General features: G+C 44.5%; 2 protein-coding genes across 4 annotated transcripts in view; one reads left to right on the forward strand and one right to left on the reverse strand.

Moving 5' to 3' along the window:
* Positions 1–8,390, reverse strand: part of rab11fip4b (RAB11 family interacting protein 4 (class II) b) — a 49,095-nt gene extending 40,705 nt beyond the window's left edge. For all 3 annotated transcript variants that reach the window (XM_037471541.2, XM_037471542.2, XM_037471540.2), the window contains exons 1-3: positions 8,235–8,390; positions 4,833–4,920; positions 3,838–3,920 (exon numbers count right to left, since the gene is read on the reverse strand). In XM_037471541.2, the coding sequence (XP_037327438.2) occupies positions 3,838–3,920; positions 4,833–4,920; positions 8,235–8,375 (312 nt within the window). In that variant the 5' untranslated portion in view covers positions 8,376–8,390. The remainder of the gene's footprint in view (positions 1–3,837; positions 3,921–4,832; positions 4,921–8,234) is intronic.
* Positions 8,391–10,417: 2,027 nt separating this feature from the next.
* Positions 10,418–18,445, forward strand: LOC119217694 (immunoglobulin superfamily member 1-like). Its single transcript, XM_037471544.2, has 11 exons — positions 10,418–10,557; positions 10,861–11,024; positions 11,123–11,279; positions 11,826–12,197; positions 12,638–12,913; positions 13,008–13,031; positions 13,144–13,245; positions 13,335–13,365; positions 13,696–13,745; positions 13,858–13,892; positions 15,084–18,445. Exons 1-11 carry the CDS (start codon positions 10,449–10,451, stop codon positions 15,171–15,173), a joined length of 1,410 nt encoding a protein of 469 aa, XP_037327441.2. The 5' UTR covers positions 10,418–10,448; the 3' UTR covers positions 15,174–18,445.
* The last annotated feature ends 74 nt before the right edge of the window (positions 18,446–18,519 follow it).

The following is an 18,519-nucleotide window of genomic DNA, read 5'->3' on the forward strand; positions in this document are numbered from 1 at the left end:
TCTATACTTCTACTTGAGTAATGAATGTGAAAACTTTTGAAACCTCTGGTTATCACCCACTATGTTGCTCGGTTGCCTGGTGACGAAAGGACACGTATTTCTTGTTGTTTTTGCTCCACTTGATAAAGTCAGCAGAAGAATTCCCCAGTAGACAACGACATTGGTTGTTGCTAAATTTGAGGGCCTTTTTCTTTTGGACCTGAGATGGTGACGGAGACTGGATTTGCTCTCTGCGAACTCACAGGTCTGATCAAGAAGTGCTCCTTTTTTCTTTTTAAGAACGTTTGATCCTTCCCGCACACGGAACAACAGTCAAGGCGAGACTCAAAAACATTCAATGGCATTTTTGGCCCCTTTCGTAGTGATATTTGGGGCAAAATGATATTTCTTATGGGCAATTTTTCCCTTTGCCCTCATGTAATTCCGATGCAAAATAGCTCACACTGCAGGCCTTGGTTGATTCCAGGCTAAGGCATCCTACAGTAAAATATGTTTTATATTGATACTATAGCCTAAAAATAACACAGGAAAGCACTTGGGTAAATATACAAGAACACCACCCTAACCATTTTTGATGTTTTAGTTGCATTATTGGGGTGTTATAGATTTTAAATAGTTTACATATATAACAATCAAATCATGACTGTGCTGTGTCGTAGCCTATGTCACAATGTTCATTCTCATGCTCCTCCAAAAGTGTAGCAAACTGTCTGTGATTCAATGGTTGTGCCCTGATGAAGTTAAATATTTTAGTGACAACATCAATGACATGGTTAATTTTTGACTTGCAACACAGGCTGATGTATTATGTCACAACCTGGCTCTTTGGGCCATGACAAGATTGGAGTTGTACTGCTTTAAAGAGTTTTAACATCTTCTTTATTTAACATAAGCCAACGAAAAAAAGGTACACGACCACACCACCGGACGTCTGCTGGAGAGAGAAGAGAGAATGAACACTGGGTCTTTTAATCTCAGGGAACCGGGCCCAGGTGCCTTCAATCACCAAACCCAGCCCACAAAATCCCACTGGAAAGCTGCTGCCTCCACAGCAGGGGTCACCACATTTATAAAATGCAAAAATATTGACAGGACTTGGACAGGCCTCTGTTGTGACACCTGCAAATTGGTCCCATTTCAGACCCAGCATGTTTGTGCATGCATCTACCTCTGTGAATAAATCGCTCCCTGTCGTTATCACTTTCATTGAGCGCAGTGCTGCCAGCTCCTCAGTGAGCTCTCGTCCAAAGCCAAGGAGAAGAATAAAAGCACTGCAGCTTTAGTCCATGCATGAGGTAAAATTAGACAAAAATATTTACTTTGTAATTTCCAATCAACCTCTCACGGGCCGGTCACGGACAGCCAAAGGGCCGGATGTGGCCCGCGAGCCATACAATTGAATAATTTGATCAATATCAGCATTAATATTATGTATGTATGAATTTTTTGGTTTATTTGTATACTTTTTATGAAATAAAGCATTTTATTTGTGGTCTGTTTTACCACCATCAAACAGACAGCATTGAAAGTGTATGTTGCGAAAATATCACTTTTGAACCGATAGGGGGCGGTAGTGAGTGGAAAAACAGCGACGCACACTTCAAGAACAGCCAACCTCATGGGGACTGCAGTACCCGTGTGCATCCACTAGGGGCGCATTCAGAAACACACTCACACAGTTTTGTCATGAAATTGATGTTCCAGGGGACCTCAGAAAAAATCATTGGGGGTGTATCTAGACACCATTTTGGAGCTTGTGGGAGGGGTTTGCCCGTGGGGACCTCATTTTAGGTCCCCACGGGGACACAAGTCCCCACCGGTCTGTGTGCAATCAGGTATAGGTCCCCACCGGCATAGAAGAACAAGAACACACACACACACACACACACACACACACACACACACACACACACACACCCCTCCTCTTGCTACGGCAACACAAATTTACACTAGAACCTTTTTTTCCCCCCCACAAGCCAACACTGAAATAGCTAAGCTTCTATGGATCGTAAAGCTAACTGTTTACAGAATACCTACCTAACTAGTAGTTAGTTTCTACCACAAGAGGAAAACTCCACGGTTTTGATGTCATAAGCAGCAGTGCAGCTTCCACATGGAGGCGCTCTCTCATGCAGCAGTTCAGAGCTCCTCATGTTCTCATTCCGGTTTTCTTATCATGACATTTCTTAAATGAACGTTCCTGCAGCCAAAATGCACCTTTACAGGGAGCCTCTGGCATCGGGCTGCAGCAAACTGCACAGCATCTTCTGGTGCTGAGTTATGACAGCGTGATGAAGGACCTCTTATTACCTTTTATTGCCTTTTTTTTTTATGAAGGCCATGAAAGCCCGCTGACTCACTGCTGCTCTCAACCAGCCCCCGGCCGGTAGGTGTGAGGGAGAAGAGTCGGCTCACTTTGATCGTTAGCTAACACCAAACAGGACTACACACACACAGCCGCTGCTCCGAGGCCAGAGACACTTTTATACGTGCCTTTTATATCGGGCATCAACCTCAAAATGGCCACCTACTGCTGGAAAAGTAAAAATAATAAGTCAAATCTGCAAAAAACCTTCATTCTGCCAGTCTGAGGAAGAGCTTATTTCTTGTTCAGCGGCTATCACAACAACATTACCAGGGTTAAACCTTAAAGCACAATGCATTCATACTCAAACACCTACCGTGTCACAGCGTGGAGAAAAGGAGAGAACTATAAAACGGTATGTCTGCCACCTGAAGATCTTTTAGAAGCCAGGTTTCAAAGGGAAGTGTGCACATGAGACAGCATTTCCAACAAAAGAGAAGTGCTTTGTTGTGCCTACGAAAGACACAGCGGGGAGCGACCGTATTGCATTTCAACCCGTGTGAATATTTCAAGAGCACTTCTCGGCGTAATGAAATGTCATACTGTGCCAACGGCAGAAAGAGGACTTCTCTAAACCTGTGGCTTCATGTTCAAAGACAATACAACATCGACGCTAACTGTTTACACTGAAAAGCCTGCAGTGATTGCTCCACTATATGAATGGAGCCGCCGTTTGTTGCTCTGCAAGGTAGCGATGTTCACAGAGGAAGTGGATTTGTATGTCAAGTCTCACATTTCCGCAGAGATTGTCAGGAATCCGTGAAATAAGTCTCTTATGTCACAAATTTGGGTCTCAGTTGGACGATGACGTAAAGATCCTTTCGTCTCGAACGGACGTCCTGAGGAGTCAAACAACATTTTCATTTAGATAAACCTGTTGGATTGTTTGAGTCAATTAACTGAATCTCAAATAACACATTTTGGAGAACCTACAGCCAACAGCCTGTACCTCCTCCACTCAACACAAGATAACCTACAAGCAACAAGGTGTTTTTGTCTCGTACTGAACAGCAGCCGTTGAACGCTGCCCCCAAGTGGACAAAATTGCAAAGTACAAGCTGCACCCGGCTACATTGTGTCGCTGATGTTCTTTCGACTCTGTAACTACCGGTCATCAAGGGGCCACTCCTGCGGCTAAAATGCTACATATTTGTTAATAAATAAGAGCCTTTGTGTCATTAATGATTTTTTAGGGCCACACCAATATTTGTTACATATATCCATAAGTTATTGTTAAGCCTCTGACAGTATACTGGGAATCCTCTACAACCGCCAGTCACAGGAAGCTGCCACTGACGTTATTTCCATAAAATCCATGATTACTAAACGTAACATAATTCACCTGCTGCTCACTTAATGTGCTGCAGTGCTGATAATCACTTAAGATGTAAGCGCAGCATTGACGCAGATTCATGTCTGGTCCAGATTCAGGACCAAAGTAAATTGCATCAAAGTACGTTTTAAAATCGTACCAAATAGCAGCTCTCAGCCTTGTCATCATAAGGCCCGGGGATGGACCACGCACCGCTTTTCTTTGTTGAGCCTCCAACGTAACCTGCACAGAAAAGAAGAAAAAAAAAAACACCAACATGCATGACTCGTCTCGGTCTGTCTGGGCTTCTGCACCGCAATCGATTTGCATCCGAGCTGGTGGTTTAAAAAAAAATGTGATGGGCTTTCTGTTAAAAGCACACACGGATGAATTTGGAAACATAGCAATATACATATGTCACAATGTTTCTCCTGCATAAGGTAATTTTTAAACTTTAACCCATGGAACATCGAACACATTGGTCTAGGGGTACATCTTGTATGTCCTATCATATATGGCCTCTGTTCCTTGATTATTTGGGACAGAGCAAATACATGATTTTCAGGAGAGTCTTTTCCTGGGCTGAGAATGCTGCAGAGGCTTTTTGGTCGGCATTGTTTTTCATAACAGCTGATCATTCCATCACTATGCCATTTTAATTTGATAGATTTTGTTTCTATAAAACAATGCACTCAAGGAGTAGCCTTCACTTGGGTTTCATGACAAACTGACGTAAAGGAAATCTAATGTTAAACGAACATTATATTATTGATGCCAGGTCCACATAATAACACTCAGCCATGCAGTACTAGAAGCCTAATTTGTGGGCCCTGTAGCTGGGGGTCCCCCTCCTGTGCCCTCGTTGTCCTGGTGGTGGGTACGCTGACCTGGTTTTGCACAGACTCCCAGTCTGGGCGGAATACAAAGAGAAACAGACCCGGGGAAGAGGACATATGATGAGTTGGCATAAAGCAGCATTAGCAGGGCCGATGCTCTTAGCTAAGCAGCTAAATGGGAAATACATAAAAACACCTGAAAGGATATGCAACCTTCTGATTATTGTAGGGATGTAAGTTAATACAACTAGCCTGTTCTTAAGGGAGCAAGCTACAGGAACGTGGCCTAAAGCAGCGCGCACGCTTGTTACTTCCTGACCTTTCATGGTGAAAACACCGCGGCAGAAGTCTTTGAAGTCGATCCTCCCGTGAGAGTCGGGGTGCAGACATCCGGCCAACCTCTTGGCCTGAGGAGAGGTCAACGGAGACAAAAGGTGACCAAACACTTTTCTGTCGGGGGGGGGGCGGTTTTGTTGAAACACTATACAAACATTTGTTTTGCATGATGAAAAAGGGGCTTTGCGAGTGCATCGTCGACATGACACCCATTCACACCGATGACAGGAGCCCCCACTCACAGAGCCACCTGGCCGTCACTAACATTCCCCCCGCTCAACGTGTGGAACCAATTTGGGGTTAAGTGGCTTGATCCTTTGATTGAAGGACGACCGTCAGATCATATGGTTTCTTTGCCTTACACAATCAGCCGAATCTTTATAAGATATGTCATCTACTGTTGAACCTTTTTGTGAATGATTGAAAGCGAAATGAGTGTTTTTTCAGGTTTGAGGCTGTGTTTTATTTATTGGCGCACCACTGGCTTAAGAAACGTGTGCGTTGCCAAGCCGACTCAAAGTGTGTGCTGTGAAAAAAGAAAATCTATTATAGTCAGTGCAGAAATTCAGTTATAGGAACATATTGGTGTCTGAAGGTTATTGAAATTGTGCGTGTGTACACTATACATGTCCATATATATATATATGTATATATGTGAGTGTTAATGCAGGTCTGTGCCTCCCACTGAATCATTAAAGCAGCCGACAGACAGCTGGCTGAAGTACATGACTCACTCTCTCTGTGCGGAGATGAAGAGCGCTGCAGAAGGTTGCTCATCACCAACCGAATTAAGGATATCAGAGAGTTATCATCTCGTGCTGCACCAACCTTCTTCTCATTATCAATGCAAACACTCTGCAAAAAATCACACTGAGGCCAGCACGACACGATGCCAATTTCCCATGACATACGGAACATAGACCCAACATGTGATGTTAGGATCCAACACCCACATTTGAAAAACAACCCCTTTGTTCATAAAAGCATCAGGACAAAATAAATCAGACAAGAAAGATAGGAGGACTGTACCAAGTGGCTGCCACGTCGTAGGGGGGACTAAGATTCAATTGAAGTTAAGAGATATATATTTAAGTCAAGTAGTTTGTGGGTGTTTTTCTGGTTTGCCTGACTCAAATCTAAATGAACAAACGTATTGTCGTGTTTTTTTTATTTTTAGTTTAATAGTCTTTGTTACACATTTTTATTAAAAATGGTGGTTATCCATAATTTTCAGAATGTAACCCTTTTGTCTTCACTTTCTTGTCAGACTTTGCATCGGTTGGACCAGTTACGTCTTTTAAATGGATGTTCTGAGCTGGCTCACCATCCTCCCACATCAGCGCTCTGCACCACGGCTGAATGATGCATTGTTCTCTTTGCAACGTACCCGCAGGCATTTCAGATTAAACTGCACTAATACTAGCAGAGATTTTGCAAGGGAAACAAAAACAACGTGGTCATTTTAGGTTTAAAGGTTTAAAAATAGAATGACAGATTTGCTGTTCAATGCCTCTGCCAATCTGTGGTGTATCACTTTACATCGATTCGACGTCTGTGTGAAATTGACATGATTAGTGTATGAACTATGTGAAGCCCAAATGGGACGGACGTGAGGTCACAGTGAACTTTGACCTCAAAACGGTGTCAACACCACATCTATAATGAGCGTTGCCTTTTATTGGAAATATAAACGTGCACGTCACATAACCGTTAATGTGGTAGCTTGGTCACATGTACTAAGCTGCTGATGAGCACATTTAGAGGTTTTCTTAATTCGGGTCATTAGAGGACAACCAAGGAATTGTATCTATATTGAATGAAACCTTGTGGGAATTACCCATTGGGGATGATTAAGGCTTATTAGAAAGTAGAAACCAAGTCCATTAACTGTGCGCACTCTGCTCTCTGAATCCACTGTGGGTCACATGATCATAGAATAGATGTTTTTTTGCGTGTTAACCTTGAGTCGTTTTCAACCAAAAGAAGTAAAGGGTCGAATCACTAGAACAAGATTGACCCGTTTATATCATGCTGAACAACAAAGAGCTAATGTGACTTCTACTTTTCCCTGTGAATCTTTTCCACAGGTCAGCGGGAAGCTCCCCCCCCCCCCCCCCCCCCCCGAAGGAACTCATCAGCGTCTCCACAATGTTCCTGCAGGTGAGCAACGCGACGCTGGGGAGCCAATCAACCGCAGAGTTCAGCTCCCCCGGCGCCACGGCCAACCACCAGGGAGGTCCTCTGTTACACATGCACTGACAAAAGCATCCAAAATATAAACTCGTAATATTCCTCACACATGGCAGACTCAGCGCTTCGTCTCGATAAGCTGCCCCGAAGATGTGACACATGTCTTTTTTTAATAAACTATTCCTCAAGGAGGAAATATACTCAATTGTTTTCTCCTCATGTTGGACGCGAGGCCTTCGTTTAGAGTGCTAGGAAATATGTAAGTGGTCACCGGGGAGAGAAAAAAAAGGGTTTGACTCCATTTGCTTTGTGCCACGATTACACTATTTTTCACCCACGTTTTGTCATACAATCAAAGTCTGCAATTAGAAAGACTACACTATCAAAGTGTCCTGAGTCGACTTGCAAAATGATCCATAAAACAGACACCGTCATATAGTGGCTATAGGACTCACTATGGCCCATTGAGGTACACGTGGTCTAACAGGACAGGAAGCGAGCTGGTTAGCATGTTCAATTCAGCAGATAGACGACATGCGTCAGCAGTCACACCTGTTACACCATACTCTATACATAGAGCTCCTTCTTTGTTTGAATGTTGTATCCTGGCAATATCTGGCACATTACACCTGTGGTGGCCATTAGTCAGATACATTTTTAAAAAGCATGAATCAAAGGGCCACTGATGCAGAGTAAGTTTGGGGCCACTGACTTCATTGTCCATTCAAGCAGAAGAACACAATAACAAAGAAATTCCTGTCCTGCAAAGCATTGTTAATTAGACAATGCGATTAACGGATTACACATAAAATATCTCCTACAGCACCATCAAGAGAGAATCGCATGGTTCCAGACTCCAAACAGCCACAACGTTTCCAACAAACAACTTCCAGGTCCGAGATGAATGATTAGACCTTTTGTATACAAATATGCCGACTGCTCCCCCTGCATTAAGAAACAACGATTTGTTTTTCCTCCATCAGCTTCCACCGCTGGTTCATGGTCAAAAAGAGACGTGAAACGTCATCTGGGAGCAGATTACGCAGTTTGTTTTTTTTCTCTTCTATTTTTATTTTTATTTAAAAAAAAAGATCTTTGTTTAGTTGCTCGGTCGCCTGTAGAAGTTGAGTGGCGGACGAAAACCCTTTAGCTGAGCCCCCAAAAGACCCCCGAAGCGAAAGACGCATGTTGTCACCTGTTCCGCTCGTCCGAACTGAGCGCCCAACTGCGCAAAGTGCGCAACGCGCACCAACCCGTCCGAGTCCGAGTCGCACGCGTCGAACACCTCTCTGAGTTTCCTCACGAATGTCAGTAGACTCTGCGGCTCTTCGTCCATCTCTTTAATGAGAAGAAGAAGAAGAAGTCGGTTCTACCGCGGCGTGACCCAGCCCAGCGTCACGTGGTCGGGAACCCGCTCCGGCTGAGCGCGCGTCCGACACGCGGATGCTGCTGCTGCTTGACGCCGATGCACCGTGAGAGGAGGACATGTCGCGTCCCAAGCCGCACGCTTTCGCTGGTCACCCCGTTGTAACGTTATATTGCAATGACGTCGTGCAGGGACGAAGTATTTTGTGCACTGGTTCCTTTGAAGAAGAAGCGAATGGGATTTTTTGGCTAAAAAAAAATAGAGCTCAAATTAGCTACCAACCACGTCACATTAGCTGAGTCAGTGTTGGGGAGTAACGGCGTTACGTATTTAGAATACAAATGAGGTGTAACGGCATTCCGTTACAGTTACAATTTAAACGGATGGTATTCAGAATACAGTTACATTGTTGAAATGAATGAATTACACGACGGTGTCGCCCCTGTCCTCATGTTCACAGCAGCACGTGTGTACCATGTGGTCATACGACTCACTGCCTTATTTCCTACATTATCCCAATTTTTGGTGCTAGAAAAGAATATAAATGACTCCTACAAAGAACCCTACATCAAGTGCAACCTCTGCTTGCCACCAACCAACCTCCTGATTGGCCCTGTGTGACATGCTGGCTAACGTTAGCTAAAATGAGCTTGTGTCCGCTTAAAACAGCGGTTGGATTTTTGTAGTATGCAGTCCGGGACTACAAACACAAGAAGGTGTTAGACTGGGGCCTAACAGAAGAACACACCAGAACAGGCCTGTTTAGTGAGCAGGATTTGATGCCCGCATTCCTACACTTATAAAATGCAATTCAAAGTGGAAGTAATCCAAGTATTCAGAATACAATACTCAGATTAGTCCTCAGGATTTATCATGAGACATTGAAACATGGTGCCAGGCCTTTTTATCTCGGTATCAGCTGCACGTTAACCGGGTTTCAAGTGCGAACAACGTGTTTCGGGGTTTGCATGAATGTCTTGTAATGTCATGGTTAAAATGAGGGGATTTTTTAATTTTTTTTCTGTGATGCATCGTTGATATTCCAAAGAACAAAGCTCATCTTCCTCCAAAACTCCCCACCGGTAGCCGTTCTGTTTATTTCTTCTGAGTCTGTGCTTCCCCGTTCATGCGTGTTTCTGCTGTAAAACACGAACCCATGTGTAATCCTGTTAATCCCACATTTGATGCGGAGCCAATGTGGATCTCTGAAACGTAGACGCCGTGTTTCGGAAGGTTCTGATATTGCTGCCCCCTGATCCCTCTGATGCACGTACCTGCACTTCTCTAACTGGCCTCACAAGTACAAGCAATCACTCTTTTGGTGAATTGGTTATAAAATGTGATCTCTCATTTTGCCAATGTGATCTGAAAAATCTGTTTCTTCTTGTTCTTGACAAATTTGATCCGTGAAGTGAACTGAAATCCTACTCCAAACTAAATCTGCTTTCCAGTGATTCTTGTTTGCGGTTGTTGATACAGTTTATAAACATATTGTTCACTCAGTGAGCAAATTCTTGGTCTCTGTCATCCAATTTCCTTGACTTGCAGACGTCGCTGCCTGCTCGCTGCAGAGGCCCGCGGTGTGGTACTCTCTCTGCACTCTTTCTATTCCACCAATAACAACAAAACATGATGAACAATAACAGATCCATCAAGGTCAAGTTTTACTTGGTGGCAACCTTCTACCTTTACACTAGATGGCGGCAGATCAGACATCTTTTAGTATGACACTCAACTAAATAATCACTTAGTTAAATTCCACCACTCCATTATTATCAGGCATCCTGACAATGCCACGTGACATGGGGGGGGGGGGGGGGGTTCTGAATCTGCCGTGTCTCCTAAATATTTCGATATATGTGGGTTACTAAAGAAACAGGACCTGCAACACTTATTCTCATCATCATCAGACCAAAAAAGGAAATGTGTTTGCAACTTTCAACTTCCTCCAATCGCTCGGTCTTCAAGAGGATGTGATACGTATTAAGAAAACAGAGCGAGGGGGACACAGCGAGAGAGCGAGAGAGAGAGAGAGAAGCTTGTATGTGCCTTCTTTCACTATCCAGTCTTCTTCATATGTCAAAGATGCAGGTTGCTTGTGGTGGACAATCCCTCTGGATATTTCTGTTATTCACTTCTCTACAGCTCTGGGGTAGGTGTCGCAACTTAGATGTTTCTAAATGAACTAAATTCATCGCTGAGATTTGATTAACTTTTCTCTAAGAACAACATATTTCAACCACAAGTATCTATACTTGCTGTTTGTTGGGGGGTTAAAGAAGGAGCAAACAACCATTGAATGTATAATCAACACAAACAACCATGCTTGTTGTAAGTTGACTAAATATTGGAGTTACCCTCAAAATCTCTCTTTTGGAATTTCATTGTGATGTTTAGCACAACTGCAATCACCAGTCACAGTACAACTGTGAGACCCTCCTCCTTCTCCCTGCAGGAAGGCTTTCAGCTTCTGCTTCTACCGCCGCTCCCCTGCCGCCGCCGCCGCCGCCGACACTTTTCATCCATTCAAGGTCAAAGTGCGCCACGGTTGTGGCTTGCCGGGCACCAGCGGGCCACCGGGGGGATACGTTCATGTTATTCCGGGAGAACAGAGAGAAGGTATATGTTGTATTTAGGAGGGTGTGTCTGGTGTCTTGTGCTTCCATGGGGACGCTGGGGTTTCTATCTCCTCTGTGTGTGTTCCTTTGCTCGTTGAGGTGGACTCTCGAGAGCTGCAGTCCAGCGCTGAGGAGGTTCTCTTCACTGTGAGAGTCAGTGAGTGGGATTCGGTCCGGCTCTTCTGCTGTCTCTACCTGGAGCAGGGTTCTCCTTACAGTCCGTTCAGTCCCTATCTGAAGTTGGAAACCCCAAAGGGTGAGTCTGAGTCTTGAGTTTGTTGTTCAAATGCATTTCTTGATCCAAATGGGGCATCGGCTGATTCAAACCTCCGGGTCCTGACGCAGGCCGACTCCGATCCAGTAGTGGATCTGCCCCGTTTCCGCTTTGACGTGGAAGTTTGTGTGCAGCGCCTCCGTTCAGTCTGCACCCCCCCAAGTGATCCGATGCGTGGTATAACATAATAAACACTTCCTTCCACTGCGCTCCGACCCCCGACCCCCCCCTCCCACAGAACAACACCGTTGCATGCAGGTGCTCGCCGCGGTGCCTCATTGTCCTCGGCTCTGTGGGTGTGTGCAGCCAGCAGTGGTTACATCCTGCGCTTCATATAGAAACCCCACACCTACACACAGAAACATCAAACACAATGTGTGCGCAGCTTCCCCGGGTGACGGTTAAAAAAAGGAAGCGTGTTTGGCAACTGGGGCCAACTATTTTTCTTCTCTCGCATGGCTCACATGACTGCTGTGCCAAGGGAGCAATGTTGTGGAGATCATGGGCCCTTCTCCCTTTCTCTCCCAGGTACTGCCCCCGCCTGCTCGTTGCCCCCTCCCGTGTTGTCCGTGGATCCGCCCGGCGGCGCGGTAAAGCGCGGGGACACGCTGTCCTTCACGTGCTCGGCCCCCGTCCCCTCCGGGTCCCGCTCCCGGCCGAGCCACGGCGAGGCGCTGACCTTCCTCCTGCTGGGGGCCGCCGAGCGGACGGGGCCGCCGCCGCCGGTCGTCCTCGAGCCTCGGTCCAGTCGGGGGTCGAGCGCCGGACCCCAGCCGGGGGTCTTCAGCGTGGGGCCGGTGAGCGGAGGAGAGGGGGGAGGCTACAAGTGCATTTACCAGGTCACAAGAGGGTCGTTGGTCAACTCGAGCGTCAGTAACGTGGTTCACATCACTATCACAGGTGAGGATGACCCACACACCCAATGGAGCCCAACCCTCAGCATCCCTGTTGTTTATCTTGTCGCTACATTGAGATATATTGCTTAATATTATGTTCTTTTGATTCAATTGCTCCAAGTCAATCAATCGTTGTGCTGTGATTATGTTTTCATGCGTTTTTAATTTAACTGATGCACCTTTTAATGTGGTTTTCACATTTGGGAATAGTATTGAAACGTTTTTTTGCTTTTAACAATCAATTGTTGTGTTTTTAAAATCACTTGACATATTTTATTGGCTTTAATTGCTTCTTTTATCCCAATGACACAAACATGTTCAACTTATAATTATATAACACAAATATTCACTTTTTAGAGGGTGGAATTTGTCTCTCTTTTGCCTCAAGAACAACATCCATATTGTAAATTCTGGCTGATGTTTTTCACGTGATGTTGCTTCCAGACGCCTTGCCGGTTCCCACCCTCGTCCTCCAGCAGCAGACGGGCGCGTGGCGTTTGCGCTGCACGGGCCCGCCCGCCTATCCCGGCGCTGTGTTTTCCCTCTACCCGGCTGCTTCCAACGTTCCTGTCGCCACTCAACGCGCCGCCAACCATCAGGTCACCTTCCAAGTGCCTGTCCAGGACACCCCAGTGGCTTCTTACCAGTGCCAGTACGATGTGCCGCTGGGAAGCCAGTGGGCAAAGTCAGAGCGCAGCCTCCCATTGGCTGTAACCAGAGGTGCAGATTCACGCAGGCGCGGTTTGTGTGTGGTCTTATTGAAGCACAATCTGACATGAAATGTGAATGTTTGGTTCTTTTCTCATCTTTACAGGATTTCCCGATCCATCGCCAACAGGTAGAACTACAACAACATGTCATTATTCTATTTGGGTGTTATAATCTGTTTGTAATTGCAACTGGCAGGAGGTAAAAGGAAAGAAAATGAGTCCGACTGATGATGTCTTCAGATTTGCCCGCTGTGGACTGGCCTCTGGTGTTGGGCTCCTTCTCGGCCGGAGTGTTGTTTCTCGCCGTGGTGGCACTCGTGGTTGTGGTTTCACACAGGAAAGGTATGACAAATAATCTTTATTTTCTCACATGATAAACTTGCAACGTCATGAAGCTTATTGTGTCCTCTTTCTTCTCTTTTTTTTCCAAGTCAAAGCAGTAGCCGAGGAAAAAAAGAGAAGGTATTTTTCAGTCCACACTTAGTTTCAAAGGTCAAATGACAAAATCATTTTTTTATAGATTCTTTGAGAAATTAATAGTCTGAGAGGAACTAACAACGGTGTTACTTTGAGGAAAATGAATGTGAAATGTAGCTTTATTAAGTCCTTTATAATAGTGTATGGTCTGTGAACCTCTCGCAAATTGATAACATCTTTTTCAGATTACAGTCTTGCCTTCTTTCAGCCCCGATTTGTTTTTATTGAGCTGATTTTAACATTTTGAAATGTTTCATTATTGCTTTCGAGAGTTGGCATTGTTGACTAAAATATGGCTGTGTCGAACTGTTTCAGGCAGGATGCTCAGTTCTGGACTAAAGTTCATGCCAAGGACCATGTCGTAGGTGAGTTTTACGACCATACAAACTTGATCATTCACTCGCCTTAAATTTGCTTTGAGACAATTGTAATTGGCAGATATTCTGAAAAGAGTCTTTTTTTTTTCTTTCTTTGCAGACCTTACACTCAGGCGAACAAGCTTCCCCACCCAGGTAATTAAAAATCGACACTCAATCTCCAATTGAAACTCACTTTTACAAACCACGATTAGGCAACGGTTGGCTCTTTGTCATTGTCAGAAAATCCTGTGAAAGAAACCAAACCAACAATGCGTTAGGCCTTCTCTGAGTATCAGGCCTGCAGCCTCAACCCCAATGATTCCTGCACATCGAAAACAGCTGCACACGGCAGTTCTTGGCAAACAGCACTCAAACAGGAGTAAATAGTACATTTTTTGGAGACAATTTCCTGCAATCATTTCCAAACAGTGTTTGGATGCAATTTGCTTGTTAGTAGGGGGGAATTCATGAATTCATTATTCGTGGTTTTGGTCTTTTCATAGAATTTGTTGACGTTATAGAAGCATAATATGACCAGACTTATCCCACGGTGCTACAGCGAGTTCAGCAGTTTTCTCTTTTCTTCTCTATTGGCGTTCCTGTTATTCCTGTGGCCTCTCCGGCACGTTTGTCCTATAGATTCTCTTTCATAAACAACTGTGAACCTCCCTTTGCTGTAAACAAACACACACGCACACACACTGACAATCACTAAACACACTGTCAACACACAGATATTCCCTGTTAGTTCTATAGTGCAGAGTGTTCGCCCGTCATCAGTTGTAATCGCGTTGCATCGATGACTCTCGTTAGAATGAAGATTCTCTCCCCGGGGTCTCTCGCTGTTACAGAAGAGCCACTTTAGACGACAGCACGCTGTCATCGCCAGCTGACTGGCCTCAAAAAGAGCTGAACCAAATATTTCACTGAGTGATTTGTGTCTCAGTCTCCACGGCGTGTGGACTGTCCACTGTGACCGTGGACATTACGAGCAGTAAAATCAAGAACCACACCATTTTTCTCACACACACACATAAAAACATACAAATGACATCCGTTCACTCACCTTTTCCGTTGGTCCTTTCATAATACATAACAGATTCTAGGTCTGGAAATAGGAAATAATATGTTTTTGCGATAATGTGGCGACAGAGATGAAAGTGAGTACATCAATGAATCAAAATACTATGGTGTGCTAATTACAGATACCCGGACACAGAGGAAAACATGTTTGACAATAAAAGCAGTTGTGTGATATGAAATATGCGACAGGACATGACATCATGGGGAGATTGTGAGTGTTGAAGCCATCGCACTGATTTGTGTTTGTTCATGTTTGTGTAGGAATGGGAACGTTTGGACTCGACTACTGAGACAGCCTCCAGGTCTCCACTATGGAACGCACACTCCACATTCACAACCCCCATCCGTTAGAGATGTTTCTTTTCTTCATCTTCCTCTGGGTGTGTTTGTACCTTATTTGAGTCCATCAATGTAGCATCGGGCGGAGTTACACAGCAGAACAGGAAGGTCTATTTCCTAAGTTCCTATTGCTGCCATTCATGTGTAGCAGTATTATTGTACAATTTGACAGGATGTGATGTATGTGATCTGACCTTTCATGCTACTGAGCTAGTGAATATGCAGTCAGGTCCATAAATAGACATTGACTCAATTTTCATCAATTTGGCTCTGTATACCACCGCAACGGATTCAAGAAGGAACAATCAACGATGTGCTTAAATTTGAGGGTATTTACATTCAAATCAGGTGAACGGTTCAGAAATCACAACAACTTGTACATGTGCCCCTTTTTTAAGGGACAGATTTAGCTAATGATGTGCAACTAAACATGCGTGCAGTGAGGAAAAGCCTACTCCTGACATTGCTGTAGTTTTGGTAAATGACCCACAGAGGGCGCCGTTTGGACACAAATTGAATTTCAAGCACACACACACACACACACACACACACACACACACACCACACACCACACAGTATTTTAAAGAGCGCCGTTTATCTAGTTGATCTGCATTATAATGAGAAAAACAGGAGCATTGTTCAGTGGAACAGTGTGACTCAGACGAAGCAGAGAGTGTCTGCACCAGCTTACTTCTTACCTCTTAGTACTTAGGATTTTTTTTTAAGTCAATGTGCTGAGTCTTCAATAGTGTGTGAAAGTAAGAAGGTAAAAGGACCGAGGAGAGAGAGCCGCCTCCCACCTGTTTTTGTGGGTTTTATGGAGGACATAACTCAGTAGATAAGAAAGAACTGTCTCTTTATGAGGACTGCGTTACGTTTTACTGGCCCTTAAAACCGCAAAGGGCTTTCTATCAGTGGCAGAAATAGATTCAGGGGACGGTTCGGCTTGATTTTTCTTTCATAAATGGAAAAATATGTATTTTTGGATTGCAAAGTCTGCTTGATTCCTAATGCTTGAGTCAGTGTACTCTTGTCTCTGCCACTCAGCGAAGATATTCAGCTTCAGATTATGGCCTTTCGGCTGATTTCAGCCGAGGCTCCAGCGCTGTGATGAATTGAGGAAGCCTCCCCACAGCAGACTGGCTGCTGCGTATGTGACACACGAGCCAGGTCGATATTAATTGAAATGGGCCATCTCAAAACTCGTGACAATTGCCCTTTTAACACCGCCCCGTGCTGTGCCTCCATGTTGATCGCTGAAGGAGAGCGCGCAGACTCAAACATGAAGGTGTGTGCTTCAATCTGAAGACTGTGGCACTTTTGGCGGATGCTTTGGGTTGATGTTTTTATGACGAGATCGAGGATTAAACCATGAACCGTATAAAGGCAGAGAATGTGGTCATTGGGACTGCCATTTTGATTCTTTGAGTTTTAGCCGGGTATGCTTTTCAAAAGCAGTGAACAGAGGTGACCATTGGAGAGAAGGTGTGGAGTAGAAACGGCGTGCGTAGCTCTGGTAGCCTCAGCAACCTTTCAATCACGAGGTTGCCCCGCCCCCTAAAGGATACCATGCTTTATGGCCTATTTTAATCTAAAGAGAAGCATCATTTAAATAAACCTCATGGTGAATTGGAAAACCGTAAGCTAGCGGTTGACACCATTAACCAATGTTTACAATGTTTGGCGATGTAATAAATCAAGTGAGAAGTAGGTTATTTTCTCGTGGACTCATTCAATCTGACTTCCTTTTGTTACCAGAGGTAAACATCAGGAAAATGGTTTTAAGGACACTGCCTCACTTTTCAGAACTGGAGGGTGCCGCTTGAAACGTGGCTAGCTAAAAACATCAGCATGTTAAAGGATCATTTTGGCACCCTATGTCTACCAAGCGGCTAGCTGTTAGCAAGCTAACGTTAGCTACGTTTTAACCACTTACTGTACTTTACTCTGTGAATTCCACATTCCACCAGCTGTGTACGGTTAAAATATTCTAGCATAACTTGCATGGTTAGTGTAGGCGACGTGGTTTGCTTAGTGTCACCGAGAGGCTGAGTAGGGGAGAAATCCGCGGACGCGCTTTGATTCAATGACATCCGGATGCGGTAACCGTTCACTTTAGTTTTAATTTAAAGTACATTTATATGAGTATCGGTGTTTGCAATATTTAATATCGTTTTATAATAATCTCCGTCTCTCACCCCCTCTCTTTCCCATTTTCCCAACCAAACTTGATGACGCCCTTTTATCCCCATTGAAACCAACGAACACCATGTGACTCAATTAACGTTAGAGGCAGGAAAAAAGGGGCGTACCAGGGAGCACCAACAATACCTGGCTCCTACAGTTAGCCTAAACCCGAACCGAATGCTCGCTGCTCACTGAGTGCCAAATCGATAAAGAATGATGCTTTTCCTTTCTTCTCCGATGTGTGCGGGATGTATATGTGCTCTGTGTCTGTCTCCACCCACAGCTGGAGGATCACTTTGATAAAGGTGCACCATATTGTTTTCACAATTGGGCTTCAGGTGGGAGGCTTAAAGGGACAGGCGCTTCGATGAAGGGTTTCAGACTAAGGGGGGACTACAGAAAGCATTGAGAAAGAAGGTGTGAAACAAACAATATAAATGTGATAAATGAAATAAAAATGTTTCCGGACACAGTGTGTGAATATGTTCTGTTAGAAACCCCGAAAAGTATGATTCTGAATATCAACCAGAAAAATGCTTGTTTTGGAACAGATCTCCTGGACCACGCTTTTGTTACTCTTGTTTCTGGGTCCTCTCTGTACATTAAGACGGATTTTTGTTACGGTGATTCTCTGTGACTCAGAAGTGCCATTTTACTCCCTCTGCTTTTGAACATCAAGGAAACACAACACGCACACACACGTAAATCACTATGACACATGCGTGGAAGATTAATGAACGTATGTATCTCTCTCGCACACACGGACTGACGGACCAGTCGACCGCGTGTGTTCCATCAACACACACACACGCGGTCTTTCTCATTTCCCAATGTGTACATCCTTGGTTCCTTTCCTCACCTCCTCCACTAGCACCGACAATGGTAGATGCGAGCGGAGGAGGACACTGTTGCCCTGAAGCCATCATTTTAAAGCAGCAACAGTCGGATACGATGCATCGGCTGCATCGGCTGTCTGGTGCTTTTTTCTACTGATGTATCGTATTATCACCGTCTGATGAGCATAGCAGTGTTCACTCAGATATTTACTACTCGCTCAACTCAGATTGGCACAATGTGAACAGAATGTCATGCATCTTAATTTGATTTATATATATATATATATATACGGCAGTGTCTGTCGCATTAAAAGGCATATATATTATAGCCTTTA

This window comes from Pungitius pungitius, chromosome 9 (assembly GCF_949316345.1).
Source record: "Pungitius pungitius chromosome 9, fPunPun2.1, whole genome shotgun sequence".
Classification (NCBI taxonomy): domain Eukaryota; kingdom Metazoa; phylum Chordata; class Actinopteri; order Perciformes; family Gasterosteidae; genus Pungitius; species Pungitius pungitius.

Bases quoted from the DNA above. Each gene is read 5' to 3' on its own strand.
- LOC119217694 (XM_037471544.2), top strand. From the start codon at position 10,449: ATGTGCCTTCTTTCACTATCCAGTCTTCTTCATATGTCAAAGATGCAG. The intron at 10,558-10,860 runs GTAGGTGTCGCA...TTCTCCCTGCAG, and splicing joins CACTTCTCTACAGCTCTGGG to GAAGGCTTTCAGCTTCTGCT. The intron at 13,746-13,857 runs GTGAGTTTTACG...CTTTCTTTGCAG, and splicing joins TGCCAAGGACCATGTCGTAG to ACCTTACACTCAGGCGAACA.